This window comes from Microtus oregoni, unplaced genomic scaffold, assembly GCF_018167655.1.
Source record: "Microtus oregoni isolate MIOR12 unplaced genomic scaffold, Mior012 000025F_ref0000491, whole genome shotgun sequence".
Taxonomy (NCBI): Eukaryota; Metazoa; Chordata; class Mammalia; order Rodentia; family Cricetidae; genus Microtus; species Microtus oregoni.
In genome coordinates, this window is record NW_024543084.1 from 10477686 (window position 1) to 10502631 (window position 24946).

Below are 24946 nucleotides of genomic sequence, written 5' to 3' on the forward strand. Positions count from 1 at the left end.
TCTTTATAGGTGAGTTGAGTCCATTTGTATCAAGGGGTATTAATTACCAGAGATTGATAGATCCTGTTATTTTAGTTTTCATTGTTGGTGATGTTATTGTGGGTTTTCCCCCTTTTTTGGACTTGCTGCTGTGAGATCATCTATTGTCTGTGTTTTTGAGGATAGCTAATTTCTGTGGGTTGGAGTTTTCCTTTATGTACTTTGTGTAGGACTGGGTTGCTGGGTAGGTATTGCTTAAATCTGGTTCCATCATGGATTATCTTGTTTTGCCTACCTATGGTTATTGAAGTTTTGCTAAGTATAGTATCTGGACTGGCATCCATGGTCTTTTAATGTCTGTGTAATGCTTAACCAGGACCTTCTGGCATTCATTGTTTCCAATTAGAAGTCAGGTGTAATTCTGATAGGTCTGCCTTTATATATTACTTGGTCTTTTTCCTTTGCAGTTCTTTATATTCTTTCTTTATTCTGTATGTTTAGTGTTTTGATTATTATGTGATGATGGATTTTTTTTGGTCCTGCCTATTTGGTGTTCCATAAGCTCCTATATCTTCATAGGCATATCTTTCTTTAGATTGGAAAAGTTTTCTTAACCTCTGAGCCACCTCTCCAGCCCCCGGAAAAGTTTTCTTCTATGATTTTGTTGAATATACTTTCTGTGCTTTTGAGTTGAACTTCTCATTCTTCTATCCCTATTATTCTTAGGTTTGATTTCTTCTTTATGTCCCACATTTTCTGGATATTTTATTAAACTTTTTTTTTATATTTAAAATTTTCTTTGACTGATGAGTCTATTTCCACTATTGTATCTTCAACGCTTGAGATTCTCTCTTCCATCTTTTGTATATTCTGCTGGTTATCCTTGCACTTGTGGTTCCTGATCATTTTCCTATATTTTTTATTTCCAAGATTCCCTCAGGTTTTTTTTTTATTGTATCTATTTCAGTTTTCAAGTCTTGGATCATTTCTTTCACCTGTTTGATTGCTGTTTCTTGGTTTTGTTCAAGGGACTTGTTGATTTTTTTTTCAAATTTTTTGTTTGTCTTTTCCTCCATTTCTTTGAGAGAATTTTTATTTCTACTTTAAGGGCTTCAAATATTCTCCTAAAGTTATTTTTTTAGGTTATTTTTTTCTGCTTTATCTATATTGGGGCGTTCAAGTCTTGCTGTTTTAGAGTCACTAGTTTTTGTTGGTGTCATGTTGCTCTTTGTGGTAGTGAGTGAGTTCTCACCTTGTCTACCCATCTTTTCCTCTGATTGATGTTGTTGGGGCTATGTCTCTGGTAATCACTCTTCTAGACGCCAGTGGATTCAAGGCTCAGATAGTTGCTCCTCGTGGTGGAATCTGGGCTATGGTTCCAGTCATCCTAGAGGTCAGTCAGCATTTCCAGAGGTCTCTGGGCATTTCTAGAATTCGCTGTGTAATCCTTGAGGTTGTTTGGGCCTGTTCCCATGGGGATCCCTGGCTCGGGGCTGCTCCTGTGGAGGTCACTATCTCAGGTCTGTTCCTGCGGAGGTAATTGTTTAGAGCCTACGCTTATGGAGGTAGCTGCCTTGGGTCTGCTCTGGAAGAGGTCACTGGCTTGGGCCTGCTCCAGCAAAGGTGACTGGCACAGACCTGTTCCCATGAGTTTCCCTGTCTCAGACCTGCTCCTGCAGAAGTCACTGGCCTGGGCCTGGTTCTGTGGAGGTAACTGGCTCGAGACTGCTCTGGCAGAGGTCACTGGTTTGGGCCTGCTACTGCTCCAGCAGAGGTTGCTGGCTCAAGCCTGCTCCCATGGATGTCTCTGGCTTGGGCCTGTTCCCAAGGAGGTCACTGACCTGGGCGTGGTCCCACAGCCATTGCTATCTCAGGTCTCTTCCCGCAGAGGTCACTTTCTCTGGCCTGCTCCTGCAGATGTCACTGGCTTGTGGGCCTGGACTCATAGAGGTCACACATGTTTGATTTCAATATGTTCATATGCCCCTATAGTCTCAACTCACACTCATAACCTCATAGGGTGACTCACTTTTTATGACCAGGAATAGACATTTATCATTCTGGGCTGAATGGGTGGTGCTGGGTAGATGAGGGAACCTCTTAGGGCAAAGTTTAGTTTGGGAAAAAAATATGATTTGTACAATATGAGGTCACTCAGAGCAGGACACACCTGATTCTGACCACCCCAGTGTTAGTGTTCATTCAGCCACGCTCTGTTTAGGCTCCCTGATCTCTTAATAAGTCCTTGGAGTGGGAAGGGGTAAATTTCTCTCTTTTTGCTGTGGAAAGATAGGTTTGGAGAGACACAGAGGGAATGGAGTTGAGTTGCTATACTGTAATCCCTGCTTCTGTCATTGGGAATGCTCCCTGGGCTGTTCTCTGTGCTTTCTTTATCTGTTTACCTCCACTATCCTTCTTTTGTAATCTATATCTTCCCAATAAATGTTAACAGCTCTTATATAGTAAGACATACAGTGTATACAATTTGATAACTTTTGATACCTGTGACGCAGTCTTTAGCCAAGATAAGAAAACCAGCTCCTCATTTCCTTCTGCCCATGAGCTGCATTGTTATCCTCAAATATAAGTCAGAGACCAGTCATTTTACTTGTTCTGGAACCCTCTGAGGACCACTCTTCAGTGGGTGTCCATAACCTTGAGACCCCAGTTCAGGATCTGGTCGATGCTTGGACCTGAGACAGATGTCTTGAAGATTAAAAGTGTTCAGGGTTTTTGAGGAACTTGACAAATAGTGCCTGTTCTTAGGTTACCCATCTTGCTTAATCTCTATACATCTACTTAGTGAAACTTGTTGAACACTGGTAGTTATCATCAACTAAGATACCAGAAGATTGCCTGCCAAGATAAGCTTGGAGGTATGAGTCTCCATATAAGTGAGAGGCCTGATATGTGCAAGTCTGAGAGCCAGTGTGTCAGGAGAAGAGCCAGTGCAGGGGAGGCACAGCACCAGAATTTGGTGAAGAGTGCTGGGAGGTAGAGAGGGGCCCCACCAGACAAAGTAAGCCTGGAGTTTAGACACAATGGTTGTTGGTGAGTTGGTTGAGCATGGTTGATGTGTGGCTTTTTAAAAAGTTCTAGCTCTTGGAGAACTGATCAACCAGGAATTTTGGAAAGTACCTGCATGTCAGGTCTGCCTCTTTTCTGTGGGTCTCCCCAGTGCTTGACAAGAAGACTTAATGAACATCTCAGAAGTGATCATGCCTTAGGGTGACCTGCTTGTCAGAACCTGTCGGATCATACTTAGCATCTCTTCATTCCATGTAGAAGTAGTGATTGATGGTTGGTGATACCAAAGCAGAACAAACAGCAGTAAGTCCTGGCTAGTCTGTGACTCACAGAAACCCAGGAGTTACTGTGGTTTTAATTTGTGTTCTTCTAAGAGTAAGAAATTTTGAGCAGCTTGTGTTTCTTTGATAAAATACCTGGTAAACATTTTTTTTATATGTTAAAGATATTAATATATCCTGTCTTAGGGTTTCTATTGCTGTGAAGAGACACCATGACCATGGCAGCCCTTATAATAGAAATACATTAAATTGGGGTGGATTAATTTTCAGAGGTTTAGTCAATTATCACATTGTCTGACTTTCAGGCAGACGTGGTGCTGGAAAAGCAGCTGAGTGTTACACATCTTGACACACAGGCAATAAGAAGTGGCCTTAGACACTGGGTGTGGCAGGAGCATATATGAGACCTCAAAGCCCACCTCCATAGTGACACACTTCCTCCAACAAAGCCAGACCTTTGAATAGTGTCTCTCCCTATGAGAGTATGGGGCCAATTACATTTAAATTACCACATATCCCTTTTTTATATTTCCTCAATTTTGATAGTTTTATGCACGCACACACACACATGTGCACACCCAGGAGTGTGAGTACAGATGGCAGGAAAGGGCATTAGGTGTCCCTCTTTATAACTCTTTATTTATTCCTTTAAGGTAGGGCCTCTCTGTAAACCCGAGGCTCAGTATCTTCAGTTAATCTGGAGCCAACAAACCCTAGGGATACAAACACGCAAACACATCCACATTACACACACACAACTAGAGTGTTGAAGTAATAAGGGCAGCGGGGCTGCGTCCCCAACACCCCAGCCGCCTGCTCGGCTAGCTTATGCCCGAAATAACAACACACAAACTGTATTCATTTAATCACTGCTTGGTCCATTCTCTTCTAGGCTAATTCTCACATATTAATTTAGCCCATTTCTAATCATCTGTGTGTAGCACCCCAAGGTGCGCTTACCGGGGAGATTCTAGCCTAGTCCATCCTGGGTCGGAGCTTCATCCCGGGAGCGGGGCATGGCGTCTCTCTCTGAGGCGTCTGCTCCCGAGAGAGCTGTGGAGTCTCTGAGCTCACTTCCTCGTCCTCCCAGTATCCTGTTCTGTTTTCTCCTCCCACCTATCTTCTAACCAATAAAATGGGCCAGGGCAGTTCCTTTATTAGCCAATGACCTTCCTCCATCATTTCCCCTTTTTCGGTTTAAACAAAAAAAAAGGCTTTAACATAGCAAAATTACATATAACAAAACAGTTATCAAGTAAAAGTTACAATAATCTTTATCATAACTAAGGAAAACTATAACTATAACTAACTATTCTTAACTCCATCAAAGACTCCAGAAAGATACAATACTACCTAAGCAAACAAGAAAAAAGCATCTTTTAAAACTTGAGAAATGACAGAGACATCTCGCTGCCTGGACAGTCACCCAAAGTTCCTCTGTACCGTTGGGGCATCCATCTTCAGCCTTCAGACCCATAGTATCCAGCAGACATTTCCATGAAGCAGGAAAATTCAAAGTCAGTTCAGTCACTATCTGTTTTGTCCTGCAGAATGTCTCGTAGACTCTTTCAAAATGAATCAGGAACCCCGAAAGATCATCTCACCTTAGGCAAGTTCAGTAGTCCTCTCTCTGCGGGTTCTCTGTGTCCAGTTTATGCAATAGTCCAGGCAAGAGCAGTTTCTTGCCCAAATGGCTATCAAACTCCATAAGGTGCCTCTTCGATGCCCATCTTCCTCTTGAAGTACATTGGTGCTGCCAGGAGCAGGCTGTCTCATTGTCATGAAAAGTCCTCAGTTATTAAAACATTAAATGTCCTATTCTGTAATCTTTGAAAGACATGAAGAATGTCTATCTAAAATATATCTCTATATATCTAGAAAATCTAACTAACATGACTACAAGCTTTACTATTATCGATGATTATCCATTAACAACCTATATTTCTTAATTATATAGTACATATTTAAATGAACTACACAATCACAATACCTTAATCAAAATCAGAAACACTTATATATATAACAAAATTGACCTTAAATCTCTATCAATAAAGCAAAATCTATACTAATGTAAATTATTCATACCTATATCATATCCCCCTTTAAATGTAAAAGAACGTTTATAAACCATATTTGGGAACATGGGCGCAGTTTTTTCTCTCCATACTACTTCCTGCTGAATGGGGGCATCGTTAATTAGGTCTTTCATGGTATAACCTGTGTGCTAGTTTCATCTCAGTTGGCAGTTGAGCGAAGCAATTTTCTGAAGATGTTCACAACAACCCTTCAGGAGGGCGTGGTCCACCGTACCACATCAGGATAAATGCAATCCACAAGGTCTGATCCTCTGTGAAAACAAAAGAAGAATCTCTTTTCCAAAGTATCATGTCCTTAGATCCAAATTCAAAATATCTATGTTGGATTAGTTCAGCAGTATTTATAAACAAATATCTTTTAGCAGCTGTTGCTCCTTCCTCGGCATTCAAATAATTCAAAGAGAGCATAATAGCATACAGTATCAAAATTCCCTGTGTGTTTTCCATCTTTGTGCAGCTTTGTTTTAACCTCTATTTTGTTTATTTTTACTTTTAACTCTTTGCTTTTTGAGACAGGTTCTCTGTATCTTTGACCTGAAGTAACTCTGTAGACCAGGCTGTCTTTGAACTCTCAGAGATCAGCCTGTCTCTGCCTCCCAGGCATTGGGATTAAAGGTATAAGCTACTACACCTTGAACTCACAGAGATCTGTTTGCCTCTGCCTTCTAGGCACTGGGATTAAAGGCGTGTGCTACCACACACAACAACTCTCTTCCTTTTTTTGTTTTTTACTTTAAGAACTTCAACTTTTAGTCTGCATATATTTTTAACACACTTTAAACCATTCAGAAATTTTCTCTGTCTTTGAATCTGTCTTTACTGTATATCTCTCTTTTTCTGACCACATGAATCTTTAATTTACCAAGCAATATCAGTAGGATTAAAGGCGTGGCTTTGCCGGCTGGATCCAGCCCATTCCTTAGCTTTCCAGCCTCATGGCTGAGGTACTGGCTGTAGCCAGCAAGCGAGCTTCAGCAGCCTGTGCTTGCAAACCGCACAAACCGCCTGCGTAAAAGAGTCAGAGTTTGTCCTGGCAGGACAGCCCAGAAAGCCGGCATTTTTATTTTTTTTTATTTTTTTTTTATTGAGAAAATGAGAAAAAAAAAACAAGTTTCCACCTCCTCCCAGCCTCCCATTTCCCTCCCCCTACTCCCACCCTTCTCCCCCTCCTCCCACTCTTCTCCCCCTCCCCCCACTCCTTTCCCCCTCTCTCTCCAGTCCAAAGAGCAGTCAGGGTTCCCTGCCCTGTGGTAAGTCCTAGGTCCTCCCCCCTACATCCATATCTAGGAAGGTGAATATCCAAACTGGCTAGGCTCCCACAAAGCCAGCACATTGCATAGGATCAAAACCCCTTGCCATTGTCCTTGGCGTCTCATCAGCTCTCATTGTTTGCCATGTTCAGAGAGTCCAGTTTTATCCCATGCTTTTTCAGTCACAGTCCAGCTGGCCTTGGTGAGCTCCCAATAGATCAGCTCCACTGTCTACGTGGGTGGGTGCACCCCTCGTGGTCCTGACTTCTTTGCTCATGTTCTCCCTCCTTCTGCTCCTCATTAGGACCTTGGGAGCTCAGTCCAGTGCTCCAGTGTGGATCTCTGTCTCTATCTCCATCCATCACCAGATGAAGGTTCTATGATGATATGCAAGATATTCGTCAGTATTGCTATAGGATAGGGTCATTTCAGGTTCCCTATCCCCAGCTGCCCAAGGACGGTGCAGCTTTTTTCCTGCTACGGCTGAAAACCGAAAAGCATGTGTTCAGCTTTTCGTCAACACCGTTTAAGTGTTTCGTGGCAGGACCTCTTAAGAGCTGCAGGGTTTTGCAGCTGAAGCTGAGTCAGGAAGCCTCTCTTAGATGAGGCGCTTGCTTGCCTCTAGCAAGCAGAGCAGACCTGAGAACACAGCGAGTCTAGTTGCCATCAAACAAATCGTAGCACTTTACTCCAAATGCTCTATTCAAAAGCTCTGTCTCCCGCAGGAACCAGACAGAGATCTCAATGGCGACACAGCCCCAGGAAGTTGCGCTTTAAAATGACACAGCGTTTTTTCTGCTACTGTTGCCGAATCAGGAAATCTCTCTACAGCATGCCACCAACAAACAGCAAAAATCTGTGTTAAACTCTCGTCCCTTATTTTTAAGCCTTCTCAGGTTTTTTAAGTGGATTTAGTCCATCACGTGGGGCACCATATGAAGTAATAAGGGCAGCGGGGCTGCGTCCCCAACACCCCAGCCGCCTGCTCGGCTAGCTTATGCCCGAAATAACAACACACAAACTGTATTCATTTAATCACTGCTTGGCCCATTCTCTTCTAGGCTAATTCTCACATATTAATTTGGCCCATTTCTAATCATCTGTGTGTAGCACCCCAAGGTGCACTTACCGGGGAGATTCTAGCCTAGTCCATCCTGGGTCGGAGCTTCATCCCGGGAGCAGGGCATGGCGTCTCTCTCTGAGGCGTCTGCTCCCGAGAGAGCTGTGGAGTCTCTGAGCTCACTTCCTCGTCCTCCCAGTATCCTGTTCTGTTTTCTCCTCCCACCTATCTTCTAACCAATAAAATGGGCCAGGGCAGTTCCTTTATTAGCCAATGACCTTCCTCCATCAGAGTGTGTGTTACCTGGTTAAAGGCCTTCCTTCAGAAATTCTTGTGTTACATGCTTACTTGAATCCCAGCTCAGGCCCCCATGATAGTGCAGCAAGTGTGCTTAATCCCTGAGCATCCTCTCCAGCTCCCACCACGTAGTGTTTGATGACTGCTAGAATGACGTGACAGGAAGAATGTAATTCCTTAAGTGGTTGAAACTATTCAGAGCATTTTTTTTTTAAAAAAGCAATAAAAACAATGACGAGGTCTCACACAATCCTGTGGTGAGTATTGACAGCATTGTGTTCTGTAAACATCCAGCCAAGAGGGCAGATGGGTCTCTTGATTCATATATAGATGAGGAGGGGAATGTGGGGCATACTCAGCAAGGGGGTTCCTTGTTCAAAGCACATCAAACAATATCTTAAATATAAAATTATTTATATTTATGTACACGAGCATCTGTCTGCATGCATTTCTGTGCACCAATTGTATTCTTGGTGCCTTAAATATGTCAGAGACCATATTGGATTAAATGGGCATATTTTGTTAGATTTAAATTAGATTATATAGTTAGATTGGTGGCATTGGTGGCACATGCCTTTAATTCCAGCACTCAGAGCAGGAGGCAAGTGGATCTCTGAGTTCAAGTTCAGTCTGGTCTACAGTCTGAGTTCCAGGACAGCTAGAGCTATATGGAAAATAAACCAGTCTCAAAACAAACGAACACCCCAAAACAACAACAACAGCAGCAACAACAAACCAAAAAAACCCAAGTGGACAAGAAAGGAACAAAAAAGTATACACATTACTTCTTGCTTTTGCCTTTAAAATACCTTGATTTTTCCTTTCTAGTACACCAGGCATTTTTTAAAAAATAAATAAATAAAACTGTTTATATTTATTTGTATGAGCATTCTTCTGCATGTATTTCTGTGCACCAGTGGTATGCTTGGTGCCTTAAAAGGCCAGATACCTAATTGGATTCCCTGAAACTGGAGTTAATAATAATTGTGAGCTGCTGTGTGAGTCATCTACTGGAAGAGCAGTCAGTGCTCTTATGTAGTGAGCCATCTTTGCAGCCCTAAAGGAGTTGTTTTTAAAAGTTAAAAATTAGCAACTATTTAAAGATTGGGGAAATGTTACTTTCAGTTAGATTTCCGTGACCACCAAAAGGGGGAGCAGAACATAATGGGGACAAAGAAAGTTCGCATGTCAGTTTCTCTTTGTTTGTGTCTAGAAGCTTTTAGAACTCAGTTGTTCCATTGCAGGAGGATGTGGAGACGTGGAGAGGAAGCATAAGAAGTGATAATTGAGATGGCTCAGTGGGTAAAGGTGCTGGCAGCCAAACTTGACCTGAGTTCAGTACCTGGAATTCACAGTGTGGAAAGAGAACAGACCTTTGAAAGTTGCCCTCTGACCTCCATTACTGCTCTGTGGCACACACAGGTGCACACACGTGCAACTAAATAGACAAATAAAATAAGAAACAAAGTATCAGATCAGGTGGTTTAAAGGGGAAAGTAACTGGTTGGCTGGGACAGGGAGACATAAGGCTTTTTAGACATAAACCTCTAAAAACACACCCTGTGAGTGTGGGTGTGCCTGTGAGTGACAGAGGACAGCCGTGGGGAGTGATGGTCCTTGCCTTTCACCTTGTTTGAGACAGGGTTTCTTTGTTGTTCCTCTCTATGTGCAGGCTAGCTGGCTGTGAGCTTCCTGATTCTCCCACCCCCTCCCAACTCAGGAGTGCTGGGATTTCAGATGTCTGGCTTTTCCTCGGCTCTGGGGATCTGAACTGAGGTCCCTATGCTTGTGTGGCTATGACAAAAGCTTTACCCACTGAGCTCTTCTCCAGAGCCCACACCTGAGTCTATTTAGATCTATGTCTTTTAGGTCTATTTGAACTTGATTATGAGAATACATAACTTCTAGAGATGGGACAGTCATCTGAGGTATTAGGGGCATAGCTCAGTGGTGGAATGCTTACCCAATACTCATGAGTCCTGGGTTTCAACCTCAGCGTGAAATAAAGTCCTAGAACAGACCAGCTGCTGGCCCTGTGGATGTGAGCCTACAGGGGACAGAGGGGGAGCTTCCCTAGGCTCCTCTGATGGAGCCACAGTGACCCCAAGATATTCATTTGGTTCATTTCTATTTACCCAGGGAAAGAGTACTCAGTGGCATGAGGACATGGGGCCCCTGGGGAACCTTGAGGGCCCAAGGGAGCAGCTGGATCAGGAGCAGGAAGTAAACAACTTTCTTTCCCTCAGAGTGCTCAGCCAGGCTGGAGCCTCAGCTGTAGTTGGGGCTGCCTGAGATAGGGCACAGTGGTGGGTGTGGTCCTGGGGATGACCTCTGAATCTCAGGAGAGTACTGGAGGGGGGTCAGGCCCAAGAAGGGGGTGAGTAACTGGATCTCGTGCTGCTGTTTTTCAGTAAGACAAAAATGCTACTCGCCTCACCTTGGAATCCTTCCCCTCACAGTGCTCGTCTTGGTCTTCTTTGGGTAAGAATCCGGGCTGGTGAGGAACAGCTCATGAAACCCTTGATGGGGACCCTAAGACACAAGCATACGCACTACCACGTCGGTCTTGGGGATGCTGCTCTTGCTCCAACACATTGGCATGTCAAGCTTTTTTGTTCTTCTTAGTGAAGCCTCTCTTGCAAACCTCTTTTGATTTCACAAAAGGGATCTTGAGGCTGCATGCCCTGTCATTTGGCCATAGCTATGTGGGTGGGCCTGTGGAAGGAGAAGAAGGCAGGCCTGGGAGCTCAGAGGCAGTTCTCTCTAGATGCAGATGGTCTGAGAACCCTGACAGAGCAAAGTCACTGCCATGTCTACTGGGGCTTCTGTAGATGCAATCAGGAAATAGTCCCAGATGTGATCTTGAGTTATAGGTACCTGGCATGGAGAACAGGCTGTCTGCCACTGTTACATGTGTTCAGGTCCAGACCTTGTGCCCAGGGTCCTTCCTCTTGCCACCACTTCTTTTAGTGTGGTGGACATGCTTAGTCCTGTCACGTGGCCCTGAATACCCATTGGGAACTTGTTTGCTCACTGTGCTGGGTACAGTGGTACATTCTGGAGGGAGGGACGGACATGCAGTCTCAGGTCTGTGTCCTGAACAGCTGCTCCTGTGCACACCCTTCCCATAGCTATGGATTCCTGGGCCACAGAAGTCAGGAATTGGGACACCAAGGAACTGTGACTAGGTGAGTGTTTGTAGAATATGTGTGTCTTATATGTATGTATCATATATGTGTGTAATATGTGTATCATATTTGTTTATATGTATGTATATATCATGTTTGTGTATCTGTCATACATGTGTGTATGTGTTTTGGTTACTTATAGTGATGAGGCGAGCAAGCCTGCTTTTCGTCCCGCCCAGCTCCCGCATGGTTAGCTCTACGCTCGAAATAACAACACACAAATTGTATTCGTTTAAACACTGCTTGGCCCATTAGCTATAGCCTCTTACTGGCTACCTCTTACATCTTGATTAACCCATTTCTATTAATGTGTGTAGCACCACAAGGTGGTGGCTTACTGAGAAGATTCTAACCTGCGTCCATCTTGGAGAGGAGAGCTATGGCGTCTGCCTCATTGTCTTCTTCCCAGCATTCTATTCTGTGTACTCCACCCACCTATGTTCTGACCTATCAGACCAAGCAGTTTCTTTATTAATTAACCAATGAAAACAACAGATAGATAGAAGACACTCCTACATCAGTTCCTGACTAGATGAACATTTTGCTACATGCTGTGGATTCTGCCTGTACTTCTGCATGGATGGGTCTAGTCCTATTCTAGGCTGCCCAGAGCATCCTCAACTGCCCTCTGCTGTCTTTAAACGGAGTGATTTTTGGGGAACACTGTTGCATTTTCTGGCTTCAGCCTCATTCTCCTACCTACATTGGCAGCCTTTAGAACAATTTCTCTTCCCTACCCATCTCCCCATCAGCCTGTTGAGTGCAAGATCTTTTGCCTTCTACAACAAGACCCAAGTTGGAGGTCCCTCCATCCCCACAGTCACTAGATCCTGTCAGTCTGCCTTTTGGGAAGGCATCCTCAGCTTTGCTCTACTTTCCTGGACCGGCAGTGACCTTGTATCAACCGTATGTTTGTCTGTCTGTTTCAGCCTTACTTTCCTTACAGTAGCTAATGATCTGTCTGCACAGGAGTAGGATCCTGCTTGCTGACCCTCTCCAGCAGCTTGCCCCTCAGCATTCCTTCACAAGCAATGCATGCCCTGGAGCCGAGCTCTGGTCTTGGTCTTTATCTGTGCTGTGCTTCCCATTAGACTACACTGCCTCCCACCTGCTCTTTGTTCCCACCAGTTCTCTCTTATGCCAGTTTTCCTCTGCGGCGAAACATTCTGTCCCACTCTCCCTCATTGGAGTTGGGAGGCACTCACACCTTTGATGACTGTCTCTTTAACATTGGCTATGTAGCCATAGTTGTATCTTCTTGGAGGTCTCTCACCATTCTGGTGGTTAATGGTGTCCCATCCCTGGGGCCAAATGGGCTTACTCTCAGCCTGGCTGGAAGGTTCTAGATCAGAGACCTATTACACGTTAGACCTGCCTCTAAGAAGCTGGGTTTGAAGTCAGCCAGACCCTGCTGCCCCACTTTATCTCTTCAAGGACAGCAATAAACTCCACTCTTTGATGGGAGGGGCTGAGAATCAGCTGTGTTCTGGAAATGCTTCTGCTAGGATCCACACAGGAATGGCTGGTATGTGGGGAAGTGAACCTTGGCCACAGTGTTTGACATTGGAATTTATGGGATGACAGTGCCTGATTTCATGTTGTTGGCATAGTGTCTGGAGTGTTCACCATTATGTTCTTCTTTAACTGTAACAGACAGACTATTGTACCCTCAGGAACTATGCTTCTTCCTCCAGTTTCTATGTACCTGGTCAAAATCTGTCTCCTGTGTTCTCCTTTTGCAGTATGGCTGTCGGAGAACTGGATGTCCAGGAAGTTGTAGCCCTGTCAAGGTAACCTGCCCTCACATGGTGCAAAATGGAGCACCTAGCCCTACACTTTGCATTGACTAACTGCATGTCATTTGACTTTTAAATTGTCTGCCTGGCTCCTGAGGTACAGAGTTGAGTTTACAGCTGTTCACCCCATTCCCAGGGCAGCACACACAGCACATGAGTTTACCATGCTCACCATTTCAATGTTCAGTTCAGTAAGCACATTCATGCTGTGGTGCAGCCATCACCACCATCCGTCTCCAGAACATCCCATCTTGTAAACTGTGTCCGTTAAACACCGCCTCCCCATTGCCCAGCCCTACTGGGGGTCCTGGAACTCATCTTGCCTGTTCTGTGTTGTTCCTCTGAGCACGGCCGCTCTGTAGTAGTGTCTCCTAGGGATGGGGTCCTGTAGGGTTTATCTTATGTGACTGGCCAGACTCATCCACTAAGGGGTCATCAAACTTTATCCCTGTGGAGAAATTTTCCATGTTTATTTAAAGGCTTCTTCTCTGTCTTAAAAAAAGATTAATTTTTATATGTGTTTGAATGTTGTGCCTGCATGTATGTCTCTCACATTCATTTCAGAGCCCCAAAAAGCCAGAAAAGAAACTCAGATCCCCTAGAACTGAAGTAACAGACTGTTGTGGTGTAGAAGGCTGTTTGTTCATCATTGCTACCCAGAACCAAAATAACCACACAGAAACATTATTATATAAATCACTGCTTGGCCCATTAGCCCTAGCTTCTTATTGGCTAACTCATATATTAATTTAAGCCATCTCCATTAATCTGTGCACCATCATGTGGTTGTGGCTTACATGCAAAGTTTTAGCACATCAGTCTCTGGTGGTGGCTCCATGGCATCTCTCTGACTCTGCCCTTTTTTCTCCCAGCATTCAGCCTAGCTACCTAAGTTCTGTCTTACTATGGTTCTAAAGCAGTTTCTTTATTCATTAATGATAATCACAGCACACAGAGGGGACTCCCACATCATTGTGGGTATCCATGTGGGTGCTGAGAACTGAATCCCGTTGTTCTGCAAGAAGAGCCTGTGCTCTTACTGCTGAGCATCTCTCCAGCCATACTCTCTGATTTACAAGACATCATAGGGAAGGCAGCTTACTAGCAAAGGTGACTCTTGTCCCTTGGGGCCTGACATCCTTTGTGGGGACATCCCATTGCCATACATTGCCCCGGGCCTTTTGAGGAAACTTTACACCTATGTTAAGGCTGATCTCTGACAGAGACAGTGTTAATATTCAGGCTCACCTGGGCCCTGTCCCTTGGGAACCTGGCACAGTGTGTCACACCCTGCGTTGTGCCAGAATGCATGGCAAACAGTACCCTGTCCCTTTAAAAGACAAGCTCTGTCCACTCCTAATCTCTCCCTCCCTGCTCTTTTAATTTTATTTTTTTAAAAAGAAAACAAACAATCCTTTTTCATTATACATACCAATTCAAGTTCCCACTCCCTCCCTTCCTCCCATTTCCTCCACTTACTCCATACCCCACCCCATCCCATCCACTCCACAGAGAGGGTAAGTCATAGTATTTTGGGGGAAGGTCCAAGGCCCTCCCTACTATATCTAGGCAGGGAAAGATATCCATCCAGAGAGAATGGGTTCTTCCAAAGCCAGTAGAAGCAGTAGGGATAAATCCTGGTGTCACTGCCAGTGGCCCCTCCATCTTCCTCAGCCATGCAACTGTCAACCACATTCAGAGGGACTAGTTTGGTCCTATGCTGGTTCCTTCCCTGTCCAGCTGGAGTTGGTGAGCTCCAAATAGCTCCAGTAAACTATTTCAGTAGGTGTCTCCATCATGATCTTGACCTCTTTGCTCATAGTCTCATTCCTCCAACTTTTCAACTGGACTTTGGGAGCTCAGCCCAGTACTCTGATGCAGATTTCTGACTCTGTTTTCATCAGTTGCTGAATGAAGGTTCAATGGTGATATTTAAGATATTCATTAGTCTGATAACAGGGCAATTTAAGATCGGGTCCTCTCTCCTCTGTTGCTTAGGGACTTAGCTGGGGTCATCCTTGTGGATTCCCAGGAATTTCTCTAGTGCTAGGTGTCTTACTAGCCCAGAATGACTCCCTCAATCAGAATATCTCTTTCCTTGCTCTCATTTCTGTCCTTCCTCTATCACAACTATCCCATTCTCTCCTCCTCCTCCCCTTCTCTCCTCCTCTTCCCCTTTCACTGGAATTGAGTTCATTGATATTAAGAGGTGTTAATGACCACTGGTTGTTAATTCCTGTTATTTTTAGGTGGTGTGCATGTGTGTTTCCCTCTAGGGGCAGGGGGTTTGCTGGTGGGAGGTTATCTGTTGCCTGTGTTTTTGTGGGCACAGTTAAATTCCTTGGGTTGGGGTTTTCCTTCTAGTATGGTTAGGTTTTGAATACACATTGCTTAAATCTGGTTTTTCATAGTATATCTTGTTGTCTCCATCAATGGTGATTGAAACCATTGTTGGGTATTGTAGTCTGGGCTTGCATCTGCAACAATCTGCCCAGGACCTTCTGGCTTTTATGGTTTTCATTGAAAAGTTGGGTGTAATTCTGTTAGGTCTACCTTTATATGTTACTTGATCTTTTTCCTTTGCAGCTCTTAATATTCTTTCTTCTTTCTGTTAGTTTTGTGTTTTGATTATTATATTATATCTATTTAGTATTATGTAAGCTTCTTATACCTTCATAGGGATATCCTTCTTTAGGTTGGAAACGTTTTCTTCTGTGATTTTGTTGATTATATTTTCTGTGCCTTTGAGCTGGAGTTCTCCTTCTTCTATCCCTATTGTTCTTAGGTTTGGTCTTTTATGGTATCCCAGCTTTTCTTAATGTTTTGTGTTAAAAATTTGTTGAATTTTATGTTTTCTTTGATGAATGAATTGATTTCCTCTATAGTATCTTCAACACCTGAGATTCTCTCTTCCAGCTCTTGTATTCTGTCGGTTATGCTTGCCTCTGTAGTTCCTGTTCATTTACCCAGATTTTTCATATCCATAATTTCCTCAGTTTGTGTTTTCTTTATTGCCTCCATTTCAGTATTCAATCTCATACTCTTTGCTTCACCTGTTTGATTGTTTTTTCATGGTTTTTGGGGTTTCTTTGAGGGATTTATTAAATGCTTCCAATTTTTTACCTTTTTTCTCTGTTGCTTTAATAAGGGAGTTTTTCACTTCCTCTTTAAAGGTTTCCATCATCTTCATAAAGTTACATTTAAAATCATTTTCTTCTGTTTCTTCTGGATTTGGATGATCAAGTCTTCCTGTTGTATAACCACTGGATTCTTGTGTTACAATGTTGCTTTTTATGTTGTTGAATGAATTCTTACATTGGTGCCTACCCATCTCTTTCTTCAATTGATGCTGGCAGTGTCTTTGCATCTTGGTCCAATCCTTGCTGTGTTTGTTTTCATCTTTAGGAACTGTTCTCGATCTGCTCTATACTGCCACTCTCTGTGTCTTAGGGAGCCACTGAGGTCTCTCTTAGCCTGTTCTCTTGGTCTACTCTGTGCAGTAACAGCTTGTGCTTTAGAGTTCCTTTCTTGGTCCTCTCTCTTGGTCCTCCTTCATGGTCCTCTCTTGTGGTTCTCTCTGTTGGTCCTTTCTGTATTGTAACAAACTGTATTTCAGAGTTCCACTGAGGTTGCAGAAGGATAGGCAGGTTTAGGGGTGGAGTGAGGCTTGTAGTTTTCAGGGTCCAATGAATGGGGGTAGGTACTGGGGCAGCCTAGCTGCAGGAAACTCTTCTGCTGGCTGACTAGAGAAGCCAAGTCAGGTGGGAGAGAAGCCCAGGGCTTTGCCCCCACGTGGAGGCCCCCACTGGGTGGCTGGTCACTCACCCTCTTGATCCTCTCTTTATTGTAGCAGACTGTGTTTCAGATTTCCACTGACTTTGGGGGATGATAGGAATGTTTGGGGACAGGTTGGGGCTTATAGCTTGCACAGTCCAATGAATGGGGGTGGGTACTGGGGCAGTACCTACCTGCAGGAAACTCTCCTGCTGGCTGACTAGAGAAGCTAAGGCATGTGGGGGAGAGGCCTGGGGTTTGGGCCCCATAAATTGGCCCTAGAGAGTGGTGTGTCCTGCCCAGTGGCTGGTTACTCACATCTTGGTCCTCTGTGTGTTGTAACAGACTGTGTTTTTCCCTTCCTGCTATACTGGAGATGTAAACAGGCCTTTGATTCTCTCTCCTCCCTTCTCTCCTACCCTCCCTGTTCTCCCCTCCTTTCATTTCCTTCTACCCTTCCCTCAATAAACTCCACACTCAAATTCTGTCCGCATGGTGTATTTGTCATGGATCGTGATTTGGCCCCATCTGCCACAAAGGTCTCTCTGGTGCCTTAACAGGTCCTTATATGCCATGGGACCTGTCAGGGTCCCTTTCATGCCATAAATCATAACAGACAGAGAGAACCAGGACTTTGTTGCCACCAGCCAGAAGAGGATCAAGGCAGATTGCTGGCCCAGGTGGGGTGATCGGCATCTACCAGGGACAAAACTGTTTGGTCCCATCAGGTTTGTGAATTTAAGTAGTCCTTGTCTCTCCTATCCTTGAGTGGGGTAGGAGATATCATGGTTTCTCTCCCTACTTTTGGTCAAGACTGTGATCTTCCTGCTTCAGCTCATCCTCAGCTCCCAGGACCATGGACAGACATGATGCCCACAACTCGTTCAGGTCTGTGTGTCTGGTGCACAGCTGCCAGTGACTTGCATCCCAGGAACTTTCTTGTCACCTTGAGTTCTGGTGTTTTCTTATTGCAGGATGGTCTACACCCAGCCAAAGGTGCTAACACCCAGGTGAGTAGATTTAGTCAGTGCATGTGTAGTGCAGGAGTCGCAAAGGTACGGAAGGACGATTTGCTTGCTCTGGGGAATAGTTCAGGAGTACACCTGAGACCCTGGGTCAGTCTCCAGCACTGGAAAAACAAAGAACTGAGAAAAAACCAAAAACCCAATTATGATTCTCTTTGCACTCACTTCAACAACCCTTTCCGAGACTTAAGGTCATCTCATTCTGGAGCCCAGAGCATCTTCTGGCTCTCATTCTCCATCTGGGCTTCTGTTCATTGTTTCCTGTCTCTGTCACCAGGGTTTTCAGGCTGCAGTGGTAGCACTCAGTTGCTTTTAGAGTGGGGTTGGGGTAGTCAGTGAGAGCTGCTGATTGGCCCAGCCCTCACTCAGGAATGGTGGGCAGCCCTGGGGGAAGCTGAGGGTGAGAATCTGAGAAGGGTTCCTGCAGACATGTTTGATCACATGTTGCCTCTGGCTCTCTCCCCTTGCAGTAGGAAAGATGTCCTTGTCTTGACTCCGTGGCTGGCTCCCATCATCTGGGAAGGGACCTTCAACATCGACATCCTGAATGAGCAGTTCAGGCTTCAGAACACCACCATTGGACTGACCGTGTTTGCAATCAAAAAGTAAGCAGAGGGTGCTGGAGAGATGGCTAGAGGATAAAGTACTTTCTTCAGGGACGTGAGGACCTGAATTTGATCCTTAACACCCATGTAAAGGCTGGGCATGGAGGCACACGCCTGTAATCCTAGTACAGGGTGGAGGGGAGAGACAAGTGGATCCTGGCAGCTTTCTGGACAGCACAGGCAAACATTGAGCTTCAGAGTTAGAGAAGGGACCCTGTCCAAAGAACAGAAAGGAAAAATGACAGAAGACCCCCCCCCCAAAGTCAACCTCTGTCCTCCACACAGGCACACAGGCAAATAAACATAAATCTATACAATGGCCATGCACACACATGTACATATGTGCACAATGGCAAAGGTGGAGGCTAGACATACCTAGATATAAATTCCACGCTTGTATTTAGGATGCAGTGGGACAGGGTATGGCTTGTTCACTCTGCCACCTTCCTGACTACTGATGGGCTCACGGGGGAATGAAGCCCAGCTCTGCCTCCATTCAGAACCCCAGGCCAACTGCCTCCAGGTCTCTGTGCTCTCAGGCAGATGCCATTTGCATCTCTCAGCACATGCATCAGGTGAGGAGCCCCGTTCCCAGGGCTGGCAGGGACCAGGTACCAGCAGAGCTGCGGCCTCTGAAGCATCCTCGGATGCAGGAAGAGGACAGAAATAGTTGAGAGAAGCCTTAATCCTGGGGGTAAGGAGTAGCTCTGGGACTCTGGGTCAAGCTGATGTTAGCCCTCAGACAAGAACCTTGCCCTGTAGGAGCCTGTGGCAGCCTGTGGGAGCCTTTGGGATACGTGGGAGCCTGTGGGAGCCTATGGGAGCCTGTGGGAGTCTGTGGGAGCCTTGGGAAACTGTGGGCATCAGGTCAGACAACATTACAGTGTGGAAGGCTGTACAGGAACTGAGAGAGACAATTGTGCTGTCTGCATATGAGAATTCTGTATCCTTCAGTAGATAGAGAATTCTGCTAGGTGAGGTTCAAGGATAGCTCTGAGGCCTTTGTACCAATCGGACCTGAGAAAGGTTTGGGGCTCAGCTGGAGGGATCTTAGGCACCTTGAGAATGTCTGCAGCTACTAGGGAGTAGCTAGCAACTGACAGTAACAAGATACAAACATTACTTTGTCTTGGTGCTGCTGTGCATGAGCAAGAGCCCTGCTAGGTGTCAGTAGGTTATTGGCCTCTGAGGGAACCAGCCGGGAGCCCAGTGGTCACCTTTGCACAGGGAATACAGCCACTTGCCTGTTTATGACAGGTGGGGAGGGCTTGGCACACTTGCCAGGTGATGGGGATCCCTGCTCCCATGGTGGGGAAACATGACCCTGGGAAAAGCATCTAGGGAAAAGCAGCCATTTGAAACAGGTGAAAACCTGGACTGGGAGAGGACCTAGAATTTAGGTTAAAAGCCTTCCGCCATTGAAGTAATAAGGGCGGCAGGGCTGCGTTCTCAGCACCCCCGGCTGCCTGCCCGGCTAGCGTATGCCCAAAATAATTACACAGACACTGTATTCTTTTAAGCACTGCTTGGCCCTTTAGCTCTAGCACTTACAGGCTAATTCTCACATCCCGATCAACCCATCTCTAATAATCTGTGAGCACCGGTCTTACCGGGAAGATTCTAGCCTAGTCCATCCTGGGTCGGAGCTTCATGCCGGGAGCGGGGCATGGCGTCTCTCTCAGGCGTCTGCTCCCTAGAGGAGAGCTGTGGAGTCTGTGAGCTCACTTCCTCTTCCTCCCAGTATTCTGTTCTGTTTTCTCCTCCCACCTATCTTCTAACCAATAAAATGGGCCAGGGCAGTGCCTTTATTAGCCAATGACCTTCCTCCATCATTTCCCCTTTTTCGGTTTAAACAAAAAAAAAAGGCTTTAACATAGCAAAATTACATATAACAAAACAGTTATCAAGTAAAAGTTACAATAATCTTTATCATAACTAAGGAGAACTATAACTAACTATTCTTAACTCCATCAAAGACTCCAGAAAGATACAATACTACCTAAGCAAACAAGAAAAAAGCAACTTTTAAAACTCTAGAAATGACAGAGACATCTCGCTACCTGGACAGTCACCCAAAGTTCCTCTGTACCGTTGGGGCATCCATCTTCAGCCTTCAGGACCATGGTATCCAGCAGACATTTTCATAAAGCAGGAAAATTCAAAGTCAGTTCAGTCACTATCTGTTGTGTCCTGCAGAATGTCTCGCAGACTCTTTCAAAATGAATCAGGAACCCCGAAAGATCATCTCACCTTAGGCAAGTTCAGTAGTCCTCTCTCTGTGGGTTCTCTGTGTCCAGTTTATGCAATAGTCCAGGCAAGAGCAGTTTCTTGCCCAAATGGCTATCAAAACTCCATAACGAGCCTCTTCGATGCCCATCTTCCTCTTGAAGTAGATTGGTGCTGCCAGGAGCAGAGTGTCTCATTGTCATGAAAAGTCCTCAGTTATTAAAACATTAAATGTCCTATTCTGTAATCTTTGAAAGACATGAAGAATGTCTATCTAAAATATATCTCTATATATCTAGAAAATCTTAACTAACATGACTACAAGCTTTACTATTATCGATGATTATCCATTAACAACCTATATTTCTTAATTATACAGTACATATTTAAATGAACTACACAATCACAATACCTTAATCAAAATCAGAAACACTTATACATATAACAAAATTGACCTTAAATCTCTATCAATAAAGCAAAATCTATACTAATGCAAATTATTCATATCTATATCACATCCCCCTTTAAATGTAAAAGAACGTTTATAAACCATATCTGGGAACATGGGCGCAGTTTTTTCTCTCCAAGCTGCTTCCTGCTGAATGGGGGCGTCATTAATTAGGTCTTTAATGGCATAACCTGTGTGCTAGTTTCATCTCAGTTGGCAGTTGAGCGAAGCAATTTTTTGAAGGCGTGCACAGGAACCATTCAGGAGGACATGGTCCATCATACCAAATCGGAATAGAAGAAATGAACAGCGTCTCATCCTCTGTGAAAACAAAATAAGAAACTCCTTTCCAAAGCATCATGTCCTTAGGTCCAAATTTTAAATTCAAGGCATTAAAATATCTATGTTGGATTAGCTCAGCAGCATTTATAAATAAATATCTTTTAGTAGCTTTTGCTCTTTCCTCAGCATTTAAACAATTTAAACAGAGCATAATAGCATACAGTATCAAAATTTTTTGTGTATTTTTCATCTTTGTGCAGCTTTGTTTTAACCTCTATTTAGTTTATTTTTACTTTTAACTTTTTGCTTTTTGAGATAGGTTCTCTGTATCTTTGACCTGAAGTAACTCTGTAGACCAGGCTGTCTTTGAACTCTCAGAGATCTGCCTGTCTCTGCCTCCCAGGCATTCGGGATTAAAGGTGTACACTACTACACCTTGAACTCACAGAGATCTGTTTGTCTCTGCCTTCTAGGCACTGGGATTAAAGGCGTGTGCTACCACACACAACAACTCTCTTCCTTTTTTTTGTTTTTTACTTTAAGAACTTCAACTTTTAGTCTGCATATATTTTTAAGACACTTCAAACCATTTAGAAATTTTCTTTGTCTTTGAATCTCTCTTTACTGTATATCTCTCTTTTTCTGACCACACGAGTCTTTAATTTACCAAGCAATATCAGTAGGATTAAAGGCGTGGCTTTGCCGGCTGGATCCAGTCCATTCCTTAGCTTTCCAGCCTCATGGCTGAGGTACTGGCTGTAGCCATGTTTACTGCAACAACTCTATGGCATTTCAAGGTCCCTGCCAGCAAGCGAGCTTCAGCAGCCTGTGTTTGCAAACCACATGAACCCCCTGCGTAAAAGAGTCAGAGTTTGCCCTGGCAGGACAGCCCAGAAAGCCGGCATTTTTAAATGGCGCAGCTTTTTTCCTGCTATGGCTGAAAACTGAAAAGCATGTGTTCAGCTTTTCGTCAACACCATTTAAGTGTTTCGTGGCAGGACCTCTTAATGAGCTGCAGGCTTTGCAGCTAAAGCTGAGTCAGGAAGCCTCTCTTAGATGAGGCGCATGCTTGCCTCTAACAAGCAGAGCAGACCCGAGAACACAGCGAGTCTAGTTGCCATCAAACTAATTGTAGCACTTTACTCCAAATGCTCTATTCAAAAGCTCTGTCTCCTGCAGGAGCCAGACAGAGATCTCAATGACGGCACAGCCCCAGGAAGTCGCACTTTAAAATGACACAGCATTTTTTTTTTGCTACTGTTGCCGAATCAGGAAATCTCTCTACAGCACGCCACCAACAAACAGCAAAAATCTGTGTTAAACTCTCTCTCCCTTACTTTTAAGCCTTCTCAGGTTTTTTAAGTGGGTTTAGCCCGACGTTGGGCGCCATATGAAGTAATAAGGGCGGCAGGGCTACGTTCTCAGCACCCCCGGCTGCCTGCCCGGCTAGCTTATGCCCAAAATAATTACACAGACACTGTATTCTTTTAAGCACTGCTTGGCCCTTTAGCTCTAGCACTTACAGGCTAATTCTCACATCCCGATCAACCCATCTCTAATAATCTGTGAGCACCGGTCTTACCGGGAAGATTCTAGCCTAGTCCATCCTGGGTCGGAGCTTCATGCCGGGAGCGGGGCATGGCGTCTCTCTCAGGCGTCTGCTCCCTAGAGGAGAGCTGTGGAGTCTGTGAGCTCACTTCCTCTTCCTCCCAGTATTCTGTTCTGTTTTCTCCTCCCACCTATCTTCTAACCAATAAAATGGGCCAGGGCAGTGCCTTTATTAGCCAATGACCTTCCTCCATCACGCCATTATACCTGAGGATTTGAAATAGGCTTGCCCTTCTTTCTAGGATGTCTGTCTCCCCTTCACTGCATAAATCTGTGAGATGTTTCCTTCCTCTAGTGGAGTGAATTTGGAATAAGACTTAGGGATTAAGTGAGTTACTGAATGCCTTGTCCACAGGCACCTTCAAGTCTCTGATGAGGAAGGTCTGGGATACAGAGACCCCTTCCTTTCCTGAGACAGGACCCTGGAGAGTTCCACAAAGGAGGGGTATGGGTACCAGGCTCTTACAGATTCATCCAGTTCCTCCAGGGTTTAGAAAGTGGGGCCCTATTAGCACAGGCTCTACTCAGGCCAATGCAAGGGTGTGGGATGTGGAATGTGTTGGGATAGAGCTATCCCTCTCTGGGGAGGGTGACAGACTCATGGAGAGGTGCCCTACTAAGGGGCCTGCCAAGACAAGAAATACCTGCAGGATATCTAGCTGGATCCCTATGTCTGGAGTCATCTCTGCTGTCTGACTGGAATCTTCCTGACCTCTACCTCAGCATTACTTACTAAGATGTGGTGCTGATGTAATACCATTCTAGAACAAAGGAGGATGAGGTGATGTACAGCCTGTAGACTGGTCAGAATCTGTAAAGTGGGGATGCTGTTGCTTCAAGCCTCATGGTAGCCATGATTTCTGCAGTGTGAGCCCCTGTCCTGGTTAGTCTTGCCCTAGCTGTGTTAAACCTCTGCTTACCCCTTTGTCATCTTCCACAGGTATGTGGTGTTCCTGAAACTGTTCCTGGAGACAGCAGAGAGGCACTTCATGGTGGGACACAAGGTCATCTACTATGTCTTCACTGACCATCCTGCCGAGGTGCCGCAGGTGCCCCTGGGGGCAGGACGGAAGCTGGTGGTGCTGACCGTGCGCAACTACTCCCGCTGGCAGGATGTGTCCATGCACAGGATGGAGATGATCAGCGACTTCTCTGAGCGGCGCTTTCTGCAGGAGGTGGACTACCTGGTGTGTGCAGATGTGGACATGAAGTTCCAAGACCACGTGGGTGTGGAGATTCTCTCAGCACTCTTTGGTACCCTGCATCCCGGCTTCTATGGTAGTAGCCGAGAGGCCTTTACCTACGAGCGCCGGCCAAAGTCCCGGGCCTACATTCCCCGGGACGAGGGTGACTTTTATTACATGGGAGCCTTCTTTGGGGGATCAGTGGTGGAGGTGCACCGTCTCACCAAGGCCTGCCATCAGGCTATGGTGGAGGACAAGGCCAATGGCATTGAGGCCGTGTGGCATGATGAGAGTCATCTGAACAAGTACCTGCTGTACCACAAGCCGACAAAGGTGCTGTCCCCAGAGTACATGTGGGACCAGCAACTGCTGGGCTGGCCCTCTGTCATGAAGAAGCTGAGATATGTGGCTGTGCCCAAGAACCATCAGGCAATCAGGAACAGATAGCTGAATTCCTGTTGGAGAGGCCAGGCTTATATCCAGGGTCACTCCAGGCTGTGTGGAACTGGGAAGATTTGAGACTCATTTATGAAGTGTCCCCATCTACCCCACTTCAGGGTCTAGCAGGTCCAGTACCACTTGTCTTACCCTACACTGAGCCCCTGAGTTGCCACCCTCAGCTCCCACTGTGTCTCTAAGCTCCTTCTCAGTGAGATGTAGCAGGAGCTTGCAGAATATGGGAGAAATTCTGTCATGCAGTTACCTGAGGGCCTGGGCATCCTTATTCAGTCATGTGCCTTCCTCTTCTGGGAGGCTTGACAGATGACCAGTGCCCTTAGGAATAGGCAGGAGGGCATGGCGACTCACAGCCTGCAGGCCT

At 45.2% G+C, this 24946-nt stretch overlaps 1 protein-coding gene across 1 annotated transcript; it reads left to right on the plus strand.

The window, feature by feature from the left end:
- Positions 1-12920: 12920 nt before the first annotated feature.
- On the plus strand, positions 12921-24573 carry LOC121462666 (histo-blood group ABO system transferase 1). Its single transcript, XM_041674431.1, has 4 exons — positions 12921-12968; positions 17723-17758; positions 18244-18378; positions 23883-24573. The coding sequence occupies exons 1-4, from the start codon at positions 12922-12924 to the stop codon at positions 24571-24573; spliced, it is 909 nt and encodes a 302-aa protein (XP_041530365.1). The 5' UTR covers position 12921.
- Positions 24574-24946: the final 373 nt, after the last annotated feature.